The following is a 14,595-nucleotide window of genomic DNA, read 5'->3' as shown; positions in this document are numbered from 1 at the left end:
TCGTACTATTCTGCTAAGATTTCTAGTAACGTAGAGATGAGAGCTAGAATTATCACGCAGGCACCGATGTTTATCTTTGTTTACAAAGTTTTGAGTTGAGGAAAACGTAGAAGAACTAGCTAATGTGGTACTGTCTGTTTTTGTTCTATGTGAACTGTCGAAACGGTTAATATATACTACTCCCTACATCCCAAATTGTAAGTCATTCCAAAAATCTTGGAGAGTTAAAGCATTTTCACGTTTAACCAAAATTATAGAGTGAAATACTAAGATTTGTAACGTAAAGTGAGTATACTATGAAAATATAATTAAAGAAAAATCTAATGATATTTATTTGGTATTATAATAATAATTATTTTATCATATAAATTTAGTCAAACTTTGAAAAGTTTAACTCTCCAAAATTCTTGGAATGATTTGGGATGGAGTGAGCAGTAAAGACAATCGTGAAGTGTTTCGACGTTCAGCGCGCTCTGATGCCTGGTTAACAGTAAAGAACGGAACTTGCACCCACTGTCGACCTGCCGTTGCTTGCACGCACCATGCATGCGAAGCTATCCAAGTACCCACTTCTAGGAATGCATGTTTACTCTTCTGTACGTCCTGTATATAACTTGGCGTTGCACTCTAAAGCTAACGATGGTGGTTCTAAGTTTCAGAATCTCGGCAGTTAGGCACACATCAGATGCAAATCACCGGGTAAAAATCAGGAAATGTCCTATCTCAATTTTCTGGTCACGTAAAAAATCAAAACTAGCCATCCACTAAAACAATAACTGAAACAATGTTTTGGAGGTATCCCGCAATTGAATCTTTTTATCATGAATGCACAGCTCGGTGTAGCTAGATTATTGTGGTTCCGGATAAACATTTACAAGTCTAAGGAATTTATAGGAAAGGTTGCACTAGAAGGTGCCTCGACAGTAGTGCAATGGTGGCAAGAGAGCAGCAGTGCATCTGGAGGACAGCCGAAAACTATGCCATAGAACGCTAGGGATGGCTAGAGACAAGGAGGCAAAGTGCGCGGAGAAGGCTGCAATAGTCAAGGAACGAGGTGCAGCGGTGGAAACTAGAGTTCAACTGGATGTGCATCATGCTAGTTTGTTGTTGCTGGAGACAGTCGTATTGTTTCTCAGCACTACTTCAACAAATTTTTTTTAGTGAAGGAAGTGTTCTTCTCTAACAAAAAATCTACAACAGTAGTATTGACAAGTAGGGGCGGAAGGAAGAACCTCAAATCCGTACAGTTTTCACTGAAATTTTTCAAAATGGACCAAACTTTGATAGGCATCAAGTGCAAAAAGTTAACGGCGACACCAATGTAGTATAAGACATTTGTTAAGATGAGGAAGGAAAATTAGAAGTACAAGACAAGCTGTTGATGTATGCTAAGGTCCTATTTGCTACGATTTTTTATTTAGGCTTCTCGATTGGATTAATCAACCCTACCCAAACGTGTACATACAAGGAGGGCCTAATTATACCATTTTTTAGAAGTCCACGCAATACCAAAAGAGGGCCTAATTATACCATGGAAAACCCCTAGCTAATAAACAATTCAATTCGAGAAAAAAAAAGTAGACAGTCAAGTACTACAGATAGCATGTTAACATTTTTAATCGTTTCTTTATGTTTGTATCGTCATGGAAATAAAATTTCTCATCTTTTTGGCACCTAAAATTGCGTGCTACAAATAGCATGGCCCTAAACTGAAATCAGGGGCATGAAACTCATACAAAGAATACCCATAAATAGGAAGGCCGGTGATTACGCATATGCATGGCACCTCGGTAATTTGGGCCAATTGTCCGCACGTTGCGGTAATTGATATACGCCAGTTTAAAAAGCCCGCGAGACCCGCTCCAAGCTTCCCCCGTGTCCAACGCCTCTCCTCCCCCGTCCCCGCGCGCGATCCAACCCGGCCATAAGACGCCACCTCCCCGCATCTATCGCCACCTTATCATCTCGCCTCCAACCCCGACGAGAGCCAGGCACCTACCTGCTGCGGCGGCCCAGAGAGATGGACGGCCGGCGGCCGGAGATGCGGCGGACGATGACGCTGTCCGAGCAGCTGTCCACGCCCGACCCGGCCATCCGCGACTTCCTCAAGATCCCCCACGACGCCGACGTCGGCGAAGGCAATAGCACCTCGGTCGGCGGCGGCAGCGACAGGACGACCGGCTGGAAGCCGCTGCGGGACCGGCTCCGGCTCCGGCGCGCGGTGGGCGCCTGGCAGAAGCCTAAGCCCGGCGCGGCCGCGGCCCACGCCCGGACGAACAGCGGCGACGTCGGCAACATCAGCAGCGCCAATAACCGCAGCAACAAGTACAACTACAGCCCCGGCGAGGCGGCGGCGGCGTTCTCCCGCACCTTCTCCCGCGCACCCTCGCTCCGGGCGCCCTCGCTTAAGTCGACGCCCACGTTCTCTCGCGTCGCGTCCACCCGGGTCGGCCCCGCCTCCGGCTCCCGCTCCAGCTCCAGGCGCCCTGCGACGCAGGACTTCCGCGACGTCGACGGGGAAGACGAAGAGGACGACGACGAGGAGGAGGAGGAGGACGACGACGAGGAGGAGGAAGAGAAGGAGGAGGCGCCCGCGGCGCAGATGTCGCTGATGGCGCTGCTGGGGCAGACGGACGACAGCCAGTGGGACGACGACGAAGACGAGGAGGATGGCGGCGGCGGCGCGCGCAAGAAAGGTGAGGGCGACGACGACGAGGACGACGGCGAGGGGCGGGAGGAGGAGATGGTGCACGTGTGCTGCGTGTGCATGGTGCGGCACAAGGGCGCCGCCTTCATCCCCTGCGGCCACACCTTCTGCCGCCTCTGCTCCCGCGAGCTCTGGGTCAGCCGCGGCAACTGCCCGCTCTGCAACGGCTTCATCCAGGAGATCCTCGACATCTTCTGACGGATCGAGCTCGCCGCCTTCATTGTTTATTTATCTTCTACTAGGCCCTTGTACGTACGTCCATGGAATCATCGCCGTCGATCACCATCGTCTTGCTCTGCTTCCTATCCTAGACGAGGATGTGAGTGGCCGATGCGCCACTCCGGAATCTGTGAAACTGAAACTCGTAGATGAATTCGATTTCGAGCTGGCCAACACCAAACTCTTACTTGGTGTTTGCTATACTGCATACATTTTTTTTTTGTGATGTCATTGATTGTTCAAGTATGTTGTTACAGTAAGTTGCAATAAAATGGTATAGTATTACACAATGTGTGGGTATTTACGTATAGTATTTCAGAGTGGTTGTTAGGTTGACTAACCAGCACCAAAGATAGCAAGATAAGAGCGTATGATTCACAGGAATTTCTGCATCTACATCCAACTAACCAGAGCATCTTTTGTTTAGCTGAGGGCTGTCGCTCATAGGAACCTGTATAATTGTATCCCAGTTGGAAGTTGGAACTGAACTATCAAAATTGTTCCTGTCACCATCTGATTTGACGACAACGAAACTTCGCATGGTCCAATTTGCAAGCATAATTTTCTGGGCCTTTTGTTTCTGGCCCATTTAGCATTCACTGGATGCTTCTCAGTTCTCACCCTGCATTTGTTTCTCACCTTTGGCGGGCTGGCCCGTCTTGTTTCCGGTCCAACCCGTAGCGGCGCTGAAGCCCATGATATTGCAGCCGATTGATGCTTCTCAGTTCTCACCCTACATTTGTTTCTGTAAGCAGGATTATACGCAGTGTGTTTTCCACCATAGAATGAAACTACCTTTTTCTTTTCCTTGCGAGAGTGTAGCGGAACTACTGTGATACGCTAACACGTTATTATCCCAGGAACAAGTATGAAAGGTTTTGTCAAAAAAACAAAACAACTATGGAAGGAACTCGTTTAAAATCGATCTAGCTGCGCGCAGCCGCGTCCATCTGAACTTATCTGAAAAAAGGATAAAATGATCGCATTCAGTTTTAGATTTTTCCTGACGCGCGAAATCCCTCCCCGTGCTGATGCCGACTGGCGCTGGCAAGATCGCGGAGCGTGGCGTGGCAAGAACACACGTCACAACATACACAGGGACCACGTCGGCACAAACGTACACGCCGACGCGTTAGTCCATTTGTGAGGACATGTGCAGGCTTCGGAAGCCCGGCGCCCCGGCCGGCCGGCTGATGCCTATCCAGTAATCCACGGCGACGGCAGGCACTGCCAGAGACAGAGGATGAGAGGGTGCTGCAATTAGGGTGCCCGGACAGCGGCGCTGGTCCACGCGCAGGGACGGACGAAACCACCGGCGGGGCGGCCGGCTCGGCTCCTGCTTCGGCCAACCCAACCCCGTCCGTGCATCCGTCCGCATGTCTGCCGTGCCGTGCCGCGAGCCCCGCTGGCCGCGGCCGAAAGGCGTTGGGGTTCGGGTGGATACCAAACCCAACACCAACCAACCCAACCCAACCCGTCCGCGAAACCACTCCGCCCGCCCCGTCTCTTTCCTTTCCTACCCCAACACAGCAGAGCAGCCGAGCAGAGGCCGGCCGCACTGGCACACCTCGGCCATGTCAATATAGTAGTGGGAGCGATAGCAGTAGTAGTGTATGCCATGGTAGACTGGTAGTGGCACCACCACTTCTACGCCTGCCTATAGGTATTCCATCCCCCGTATTCGGCTGGCCTCTCTTCCCCCATGCACTGCACTGCACTGCAGCCAACCGGAGCGGCGACCAGTGGTCGGACGGCGGGGACAGTAGTGCGTACTGCCTGCTGCGCGCGCGCTCGCGTGCGGACCTAACGCGGCCTTTCCGCTGGAGTAAAGCCTCGCCACCTGCCCGGCTATCTGCTCTGCTTGCTCCACCAGCAAGTCAACAAGAGGCAGCGCCGCCCCCCGGCCCCGGCCGGACTCATCGTTTCGGCGCGGTCTCGGCTCAGCTGGCGAGGCCGTGAGCAGTATCGCCATGAGCAGGGAACAGCAGACGCCGCCGCCGCCGCGGCGGTTCATCGCCATCCCCTTCTCCTCCGGCTGCCGCTCCCACTCCAGCGTCGACGTCGTCGACACCGCGCGCCACGGCAAGAAGCCCCACCCGCAAGGTGCGTGCGCGCCAATTGGGCGACCAGCAGTTCGTGGATTCGGTTCTGTTCTGCTCTGTTCTTTCCGCAAGTTGTTGAAGAGTTCAGTTTGCTATGGCAGGGGCTGAAATAGGGGCAGTGCCAGGCGGCGCGTCAGTGAGACCGCCGCCCCCGGCGGGGAGCAAGGGGGAATCGCTGGTGGCGCGGCTCCTGCGCGGGTTCAAGAACCTGTCGCAGATCTTCGCGGTGTACGACGAGGACGAGGACGAGGAAGAGGAGCGGGAGATGGTGATCGGGCTCCCCACGGACGTGAAGCACGTGGCCCACATCGGCTGGGACGGCAGCACCAGCACCACCACCAGCCTCCGCTCCTGGAACCGCGCCGCGCCGCCTCCACCGGCCTCCTCCTCCTCCTCCTCCTCCTCATCGTCCTCCGCCGCCGCGGCGCCCCCGCAGGCGCAGGCGCAGGAGCAGTACCCGCTGCCCCTGCCCATGCCGGCGCTGTCCATGCGGCAGTTCGAGCTCGCCATGGCCGCCCAGGCCGCCGGAGGTGGCGCCACGACCACGAGCGGAGGCGGAGCTGCCCACCGGCGTCACAGCTAGCGTCAGACAGAGCGAGAGGTGGTGGTACGCCCTTGGTGGTGGGCTCGTCGTCGTCAGACACCAGGCAGGCGTCACAGGCCGTCGTCCGTTTCTGCCGCCCCATGCTCGCTCCCATGTGGAGAGAAGAGAAGGGTGCCACTGCCAGGGAGGTGGGGACGGACGAGTGGCGCGAGCGCCTGCCTGGCGGCTGTCCGCCTGTCCTCCTCCTCGGCGGCTAGCTCTACCTCCTTCTCCTTGCCGTCCGTCAGTCTGTGCTGGTCGTCGCTGTGTCGTCGGAGTTGGTGCGTGCTTCGTTTGCTTGTGCTTTGGCGCCATCGCTGCGGTGCGCTGTACGTAGCCATTTTTCCCCGGGGATCCCTCTCCTTGTTTGGATTGCTGCTGCTTACTTGTTCCTTACCGCCATTACGAAATCTTAATTGCTGCGTGGCGCCTCTGCTCGTCACCACCTTTTTGTTTCGTCTCTCGTCTCGCTCTCCCTGATGAGTCCCTGCATGTGTACTTTTCTGGCGCCGCCCCCTCGCGGCTCGCGCGCGTCGCCTCGGTGGACGGTGGTGGTTAGGTTGCGCTAGCTATAGGCTGCCGTGCCAACCTGTTGCGGCCGCGGCGGCGCGCGTCTCGACGGCCGGTTGCATGGCGCCCTCCCTCCGGCTCCCGTGGCGCCGGCCTCGCTCGCGCGCTCGTGTCCGTTTCGCTCGCCCGCGCCTGTCCATGTGACGGGTGTGAAATGCGCAGCGCAGGGGGATGTAGTGCGGTGTCGTGTGATCGTGTCGAGGTGGTGGTGTGCTCGCAGTCGCAGCTATCGCTTGTTTTATCCTTTGCGGCGCATGGATCCAGGCAGGCATATGCCGTTTCTGGGTGACGTCTCCAGGCTCGTGGTGGCTGCTGGTGGAGTGGTGGTGGCGGTGCGAGCCAAGAATGGCGTCGGAGGTTGATTCTTTTCCCAGAGTAGGAATCATTCTTCCTCGCTCCGTTTCCCTGCCTGTCTACGCTCCTGCTCCACGGAAATGTTCATGGCGGTCGGTACACAGGTCCAGTGTGTAGTGTACGTTAGTACGTACAGTAGTCTTTTGGCCACTCGGATTGTACGCCTGACTCGTGGTGGATGGGATCGACCAGCGTGCGTGCAGGATCTGAGGAAGCCAACAAACTGTGCCCTGCCAGAGTGCCAGTGATTAGTCAGTCTAGGGCGGCCTGGCTAGCATCTGCCGCGGAAGGCGGAACTGGATAGAACAGTCTGCCTGCCCCTGGCACTGCCGGTAGTGCTGGTCATTCGGACGGACCAGCGTGGGTCGCATCGTGCGTGTCCCAAATGCGCGCCGTGCCGTGCCGTGCCCCTGCCCCTGCCCCTGCCACCCGCCTCCGCTCTGTCTGGGTGGGTTGCCTTGGACTCTTGCGCTTCACGTGACGCAATTGCCGATTTGGACGCCTCAACTAATCATACTCCGTATGCCTGTTAGGCCTCAGTCACAGAGAGTACAGGGTCACAACCTTCCTCCTCGTTGAGTCATCGTCGCCGTGTCGGGTCGCAAGGCCACAATGTAGTACGTTTGCTAGTGCAACTGTGCAAGCCAGTTACGGCGGACACATGCTGCAGGGTTAATCTGGTGCAAAGACGAAGAATAACCAGGTCAATCGATCCACGCATTTTTCCAGTGACAGAGGTTAAGCGTTTCCAACCCGAGCGCACGCACGCTTTCATGGCCCTCGTACCGTACGTAACGTACGTGCCCCGTCATACGCGTCGCCGTTGCTGTACTCGCTGTCGTTGCCGGGCTCCCGTCGCGACGGTAGCCGCGCGCCCGCCATGGCAATGGCACGCCCGTGACGGCAATAACCATCGCCGGATCGGACGAGCCGCTGCCGTCCGCGCTGCTGCGTGACTGACTCTGGGACGGACGGTCACTCAATGCGCCTCCCGTGTCGCGTCCCTCTCCCCCCTGGCCCCTGTCCTGCCGATACGATCCGAATCATCAGCATCAGGCCGGCGCCACGAGGAGTTCCGTGCGATTAATTAGGCTGATAGATTCGGACGGGTTCGTGTTGGCCACCTCTGCGTTTTACGCCGACGCCGACGAGGTGCTGCGTGATCCGGGGGCAGGGCGCGACGGGCACCCGCGTCCGTCCAGCGTCATGTGACCCGCGCCGACCGGCTCCAGCAGCGCTTTCCGTTCGTCTAGTCTACGACCGGTCACGTGGAGCTGGAGGATCATCCCTGCACTGCACTGCACTGCATACAATACGTACCCGTAACCTGTGTGCTGTGGCGCTTGTCAGTTGTGCCCGTCCGTACGGAGCGGGACCTGCGTCTCCGATGGCTCGGACCGGGCCGAGCCGAGTTCACGAATCGTTGGGGGTCGCATGATTCGGTACCGCTAATCAGTGGTTCTGCCGAGGCGAGCCGTGTGATATGATAACGATGAGACGATACCGTTGGGTTGGGTCCAGATGAACCGTGTCCGTGCGTGTTGGGTTCAGCAGCATTCGGCAGATTAGCAGCCTCTGGGTCTCAGGGTTTGGTGACCTGCGTGCCTGCCTCCTCCTGCGGCGCTCAATCAGTGGGTGACACTGCACCCAGCTGCCCGTAGGGTGCTCTGCTAGCTAAGCTAGATGCTAGTACCCAGTTGGCTACTTGCAGCTGTGCTCTTGTCTCATGCACCAGCCGCGTCATCGGTTCCTGTTCCGAGAAAATTTGTGTCTTGGGCACGGGCGTTTGTTGGCTACCGCTTGGTGTTTCCGCCACGCCACCTGCTTCGCGATGTGCACATGGATCCTATTCAAACCTGCTGCTCATCTCTTGTTTAGTACTATTGCTCATCTGATCATCTCTTGTTTAGTAGTACTAGTATGCCTGTAGTGTGTCACGTTTCTTGGTTGGTCGCCACTTCTACTAGGCTCCCGCGTTTTCTTGTTCGTTCAGGTTTATCTGCTTTTTAGTAGTGTTTTTCTCTCAGTCAATAGTAATTTCTGTCATGGCTTATCAGCCAAACAAACAAGATTATAGGAGAAAAAAAAACTCAGGTAACAAACTACTGAACAATTTAAACTAAGGTCATCCGTTGCTACACACAGATCTCTAGTCCGGGCTTTATGTTTCATCAAGTTTCAGACACCAACAGGCAACAGGCCAACAGCTCAAGCAATCAAGCAAAGGTAACAAAACCAAGTCGTGACCGTCAAGCTCACGTCTCGCAATCGCAAGCGGGTAAATGGTCCTCGAGGAGGGAAAATAATGTTACAAAGAAAATTGTTCATGATCAAAATTGACAGCGCTATACGGGACACAACTGGAATCACGTATGACCCCGACCATTGTGTAGCCATCGCTGAAATAATCGAAAATGCAGGTGCGAAACCTTTAATTTAAACTCCGTATGAGAATTATGGCCTTCAATTTATAATTACCCCGTAGTTCTTGTACTTGAACTTACATATCTCCTCAAAGAAATCAGCAGCAGCTTCATGGCAATCCTTCATTTGTGAGAATCTGATGACCATGGTCTGCAGCTTCACAAATGTACTTCACATTTCGACTCCAGTGCTCAGCTTCTGTTCAGCATTGGTAGGTGAGCACAAAGTGATCAGAACCTCCTCCAAGCAAGGGATTGTTTGACTCCCAGGAAACCACAATTTGGAGAATTGGAGAGTAGGTTTCAGATGGCAGCACTTAGACAGCTGCTTGTTGTTCCATAGAGCAGTATTGGGTTAAAGAAAAGCATAACAAGTAAAGTGTAAATGCAACCACTAAAGTGCTTAGAAGATAAGAAGCTGAGATCAGCTCTAACAAACTAAAGACAACTAGAGTAAAAAGCACATACTCCGTAGGCTTATAATTTCAGGGATGAGGAACCTTGAATTACTAAAATATTAATTATTTATGATATTATGTCATAATAAGATTTAATTTACTTTACACAATCTTAATTTATCTTAAAAAATCACTTAATATTCATTACTTATATGCTAATGACATCATTAGCTACACTAATCCTGTATGGCACGAGCCTGGCTCGCTGGATGCGACCAGTTCTGGCGTTCTCCTTGGACCTTGCTCGGAGGGCTCCTTTGCATGCAATAGGCCTGGCTCGGCGGTGCACGGTGCACACAGGCAACCAAACACGATGGAGCGGCATGCAGCGAGCCTGGCTGAAGGGCATGCAGGCAACCAAACGCCCCCCAAATGTATGCACAATTATATTTTTCATCAGGTCAGCTGGTATGTCGGCCACCCTTGCTCCTGAGGAAGTACGGAGGAGAGTAGGGAGGCCGGCTGGGAAGGTCACGGCGACGGTGAGGAGGCGCCGTGATCAGAGAGATTCGCGTGGGGAGAAGGTAGGGCGACGGCTAGGGCTGGGTGACAACAGGATGACGGGAAACAGAGCTGGGGGCCCAAGGGGAGATAATCTCCAATCCCAGGCTTGCCCTTTCTTGTTACTCAAACCATTAGCCTTATAGGCATTGTTTACAAATTGATAAAAAAAACCCTTAAACAATTAACTAATTATCCCCACAAACAAATAAGTAATTAAGATAAATTCTAGCCACTGCTATGGCGCCTCCTCTGATAGGTGCGCCCTACCATAACATCAGCTGACCCCAGTAAATAATCTAAATTCGTGTGGTTCTTTTTAAAATGCTACTCCCTCCTTTTTACATCTGTTGGTGAGCAGACCTACTGTGTAAAGGGACTTTGTACTATCTAAAATGAAATAAACTTTTATATGGACAAACTCTGGCTTATTGCTAAATTCTCTTGTTTCGGCAACAAAGTTTTTGAACAAAGCCATCTCATTAGGTCCAAAAATGAATCGAACTTTAGGTCACCTATGTACTTCAGGGGCTATTTTCTGTCATGCTAATTCATAGCAAGAACTATGGTCATTCCTTAAAAAACACTAAAAAAAGTAATGGTTTTTTGTAACTTACAACATTGGAACCTAATCAGTAATCAAGATTTTTTTTCACAGATTTGTTTTATGCATAAGGGAAAACTAAGCCTTAAACAATTCAATCAAACACTCAAACATGTTGCGGGTACTGTGCATGAACATACGAGGGATGTGCTTACCTTGATGCAGTCCATGATTGAACTTTCTCGGATGATTCAATTTGGGAGTGCTTGCTTATTGGTTCCAAATTGTTGCCTAGTGACTCTGACATCCATTCATCTACTGGTCATTGTCTCTTCCACGTAGATGTGGCCTAAAACTGAAACCTGAGCACCAGCTATGCGCAGGCTGGAATGGAAGACAAAGGTTCTTTATGATGGTACCAATCCCAATCCCCTTCCTTACCTCATGGAAATGGCAGTCGCATGGTGATGGGATGAGACGGCGTGGGGAGAACATGGTGTCCTCATCAGTCATTAGGAGGCGATTTCCACTCTTAGAAGCTGGTGCGTTGCAAATGCATGGCATGAAGGTCTCAGTCAGCACTCATCCTTTAGAAATGGTATCCTCTACTGGCTGTAACTTATTTGCATGGGCCTGTTCTCAGATGGTTAACACTGCTCTCTGCCTGGCCAACCAAGATAATATGTTTCTGAATTGACTTACGTATCCTTTCATACTAATTTTTCATATTACATATACGTTCATACTAATTTTTCATTTCCTTGGAGGATAAACTCAAACATTAGCACTTTAGCAGATCAAGACACTTAACTGCCAGCAATTTGTAATGGTTTGGATGCTGACAAATAGAAATTTTGATATCAGTGATGAGACACAGAGTGGTAGGGTTGTCATTTGAGATTCTAACCATGTGGACGTCTTATGACCTTATAAAATACAGACACTCTTGTTGGTGGTCTGCTGGGCTTGTAATAGTGCAGCAAAGTAAAGCCTTACAAAATGAAATGATCTATTGCATAGGACACTTTTTTTGGCTTGGGGGGGGGGGGGGGGGGGGGGGGACTGCACTCACATCACAGTGTGTAGGTAGTGATAATCATGTGTTCCTTGAGCACCTGAGCAGAACGAAGACTTTGCATAATCAAGAAGTGGATACTGTTATGATGAACATATGTTGGATCTACAGACTTGTACTGTATGAATTGATGGTACCAACTCAATCTCTGGTGGAAATAATATAACAACAACACATTTCAAGCTCTTTAGCAAATATCAGAACAACAGCCAGGTACCTAGTTGGCAACTTGGCATCTACAGTGCTCCTTCGAATTGGAGCCAGTATGTCTACAAATTTAGAATCTTGATCAACATTGCATTCAATCAAGCAACGCAATATATCCAACTAAAAGATCAAATCTGCTCAATGAACTTATCTCCTTCCTCCAGCATGGTGCCGGCCAAGTCGACGTCGTCGTGCAGCTGGAAGAAATGCCAGCTCGTCTCGTTGAACGCGTGGGCAAACCAATCGTCGTCATCCAGATCCCCCGTCTCGCCGATCCGCTCCTCGCACGCAAACCGCTCCGCCGCGAGGACGTGCGGAGCCTTGGCGGCGGGGCCCGAGCGGTTCTCCTCGGCCTGGAGCGCATACCGCCGGAAGCTGTTGCCGAGTACGCAGACGCGGCGCAGCTGCGCGGGGGAATCCCAGTTGGCAGCGAGGAGCGCGTCATAGAGCGACGCCTCGCAGTGGGGCATGTAGAAGAGCGTGGGCTCCTCGGCGCGGCGGCGGCACCCGTCGTCGAGGCTCGGGACGGAGAAGCCGAGCGCCGCGGCGGCCGCGCACTCGACGGCGGAGAGGACGGGGTCGAAGAGGTCCGCGGAGGCGGCCTCCGGGAGGAGGTCGCGGCGGAGGAGGGCGGCGAGCGCGAGCTGGAGGCGCGCGGCGGGGGAGGACTCGAAGCTGCCGACGCCGAGGAGGGAGAGGCGGGCGGGGGCGAGGACGCCGAGGCGGCTGCGGAGCGACGAGCCCTGGAGCAGGAGGCTGCGGTAGAGGCGGGAGGCGGAGACGCGGGAGATGGCGGCGTGGGCGCGCGCCACGAGGCGGGAGACGCGGGCGGGATCGAGGGAGGAATCGGAGGGGGACCAGGGGACAGGTATCACGGGGAGCGGCCGCGGGGCGTCGAGCTGGGAGGCGGGGCGTGGGTCGTCGCCGCGTCGGCGGCCGCGTCGGCGGACTATGGTCCAGTCGCTGGCACCGGTCGCGACGGCGACGGCGGCGGCGGCGGCCATGGGTTGGTTCGGAACTGGATCCCTGCTCTGCCTCTGCGTCTGGTAGGAAAAGTGCCCGGGGCCGTTGACCACCTGGCGCTTGCCAATGGTCGGCCCTCGGCACATCTGTGAAATACGGAGTAGCACTCACTGATCGATCACTCAGCCACTCTCTGAACGCAAAATCTGACAGAAGACAGGTCGCGCGGAGCCGGGCGGGCCCTCGCGCTGCACCGCCGATGACGCTAGGGTTTCGACGAGTAGCTCGCCGACGTCTTATATGAGAAGCTCATCAACATTAGGGTTTTGAGATAATGAGATCTCTTCCCTGGCGGCCTTAGAAGGGTTTTTCGAGACGGCAGGCGTGACACGGCGATGTTGATGAACGAGACAACAGTGCCACCAGGGCAGTGGGAGATAGCGGCTGGGTGGGGCTAGCGGCGGAGACGTTGTCGTGTCGCTGCGGAGCTTCACCGTCACCCTGATGTTAGGGGAGGGCGGGGTCGAGGGGCTAGGGTGAGAGGTGAGCGGCGCGGCGAGGTGGCGGGGACGAGGACGAGGACGAGGAGACGTCACCCTGTGATCAGGGGAGGGGTTGGAGGTGGCAATGCGGTGAGGCGATAGGAACCGTCAGACACCAGTGGTGGAGAGTGGGGGAGGGGTGGCGGAGGAGAGGCACAAGGAGGGAGAAGAAGATAGGGAGGGCATGTTGTGGTGGAGAACGTGCGACCCGTCGCTTGTTATCTCTATTCCTCTCTGAAAATCTAGACTTTTGTTTGCTTTCATATGGAAAATTGCATACCAATTTCTAGCGTGAATGAAAGTCTCGTGAGAACAACATGATGCTAAATAAAATATCATGAGCTTAGTGCTAACAATTATTGAAGTACTAAAATACACGACAAATAGTTTTAAAGTTTCAGTTTCAGCCAAGCAAGACAACACAAGTAACAACATCATATGTATTAGATATATAACAAAAATAAAGATGAATCTTAGCACATGTATGTTTTCGGGCATATAGGAAAAAAGAAATCGTATTAATGACGAAATCTCCTAAGCTTGTGGGATAGGCCTCATGCCATTGAAGATGGAAACGCCGAAAAACAACTAATCGTTTTTTTATTCACTTTGCATGACATATCTCTATCTCTATTCTACACCTGACATAAGTTCCTAAAGGGATCGTCCACCTCTAGCATAAAATCTCCACCCGTTTAAAAAAAATACTACGATGGGAAAACTAGAAGAAAATACATATCAGACTTTGAGAAAAAATAGAAGAAAGGCCTTTCGACAAATCCTTCGTGCCAGATGAAAGAGGCTTTAGCATCCACTGCATTTCCCCTAGCCTTGAGCATTCGGTAGATAGCGCCGCTGTCCAGTTTGTGTCTCCTTTACAAAAATTGGAGATACGTCTGTCCATTGCTTCAGTCAGAGTGACAGAGTTCAAAGCAGATCGCAGGGAGTTGAGTTCAAAAACTGCTTGATTTGAGAGCCTGGGCACAAGTGATTGCTGAAGCCCCAACTCCAGCATCTGACAGACTGAAGCAGTCTTTAAGGTGCAGTGTGAGAACAGAACTGTGCAGGGGCGGGTGCAATCTCGTTCAGTGCTCGTGAAGAAGTGTGTGGTCAGCGGCACTACTTGTGAGGTCTGCCATCAACACGAAGAGACGGCCGAGCACATCATTTGGGGTTGCAATCTTGGCAACACAGTGTGGAGGACACTGGGGCTCTCTTCGGTGATTTCAACGGAATTGAACTCTTTGCATACTGTGACGCTTGCTGCCAATATGCCGCTCCAAGAATTCTCAACATTCATAGCCTTAGTATGCTGGCACATCTGGAAGACGAGAAACAGCGCCGTCT

The 14,595-nt window shown here is 52.9% G+C and overlaps 3 protein-coding genes across 7 annotated transcripts; 2 read left to right on the top strand and 1 right to left on the bottom strand.

Annotated features, from left to right (window-relative positions):
* On the top strand, nucleotides 1,886-3,454 carry LOC8059358 (transcription elongation factor SPT5). The gene has a single exon (XM_002458942.2). The coding sequence runs from the start codon at nucleotides 2,021-2,023 to the stop codon at nucleotides 2,903-2,905; it is 885 nt and encodes a 294-aa protein (XP_002458987.1). The 5' UTR covers nucleotides 1,886-2,020; the 3' UTR covers nucleotides 2,906-3,454.
* On the top strand, nucleotides 4,437-6,069 carry LOC8079786 (CRIB domain-containing protein RIC4). The gene is made up of 2 exons (XM_002458941.2): nucleotides 4,437-5,029; nucleotides 5,130-6,069. Exons 1-2 carry the CDS (start codon nucleotides 4,897-4,899, stop codon nucleotides 5,609-5,611), a joined length of 615 nt encoding a protein of 204 aa, XP_002458986.1. The 5' UTR covers nucleotides 4,437-4,896; the 3' UTR covers nucleotides 5,612-6,069.
* On the bottom strand, nucleotides 8,744-13,358 carry LOC8078730 (protein SENSITIVITY TO RED LIGHT REDUCED 1). Of its 5 annotated transcripts, none has more exons than XM_021457827.1 (5): nucleotides 11,754-13,358; nucleotides 11,534-11,576; nucleotides 10,903-11,000; nucleotides 10,677-10,810; nucleotides 8,744-9,283 (listed from the first exon to the last, which is right to left on the bottom strand). In XM_021457827.1, exon 1 carries the CDS (start codon nucleotides 12,850-12,852, stop codon nucleotides 11,872-11,874), a length of 981 nt encoding a protein of 326 aa, XP_021313502.1. In that variant the 5' UTR covers nucleotides 12,853-13,358; the 3' UTR covers nucleotides 8,744-9,283; nucleotides 10,677-10,810; nucleotides 10,903-11,000; nucleotides 11,534-11,576; nucleotides 11,754-11,871. The 5 variants fall into 5 exon arrangements, with proteins under 5 accessions (XP_021313502.1, XP_021313504.1, XP_021313503.1 ...); XM_021457829.1 differs by having other exon boundaries at nucleotides 8,744-9,157; XM_021457828.1 differs by lacking the exon at nucleotides 11,534-11,576.

This window comes from Sorghum bicolor, chromosome 3 (assembly GCF_000003195.3).
Source record: "Sorghum bicolor cultivar BTx623 chromosome 3, Sorghum_bicolor_NCBIv3, whole genome shotgun sequence".
In the NCBI taxonomy this organism is placed as follows: Eukaryota; Viridiplantae; Streptophyta; class Magnoliopsida; order Poales; family Poaceae; genus Sorghum; species Sorghum bicolor.
This window is presented reverse-complemented; position numbering and strand designations above follow the sequence as displayed.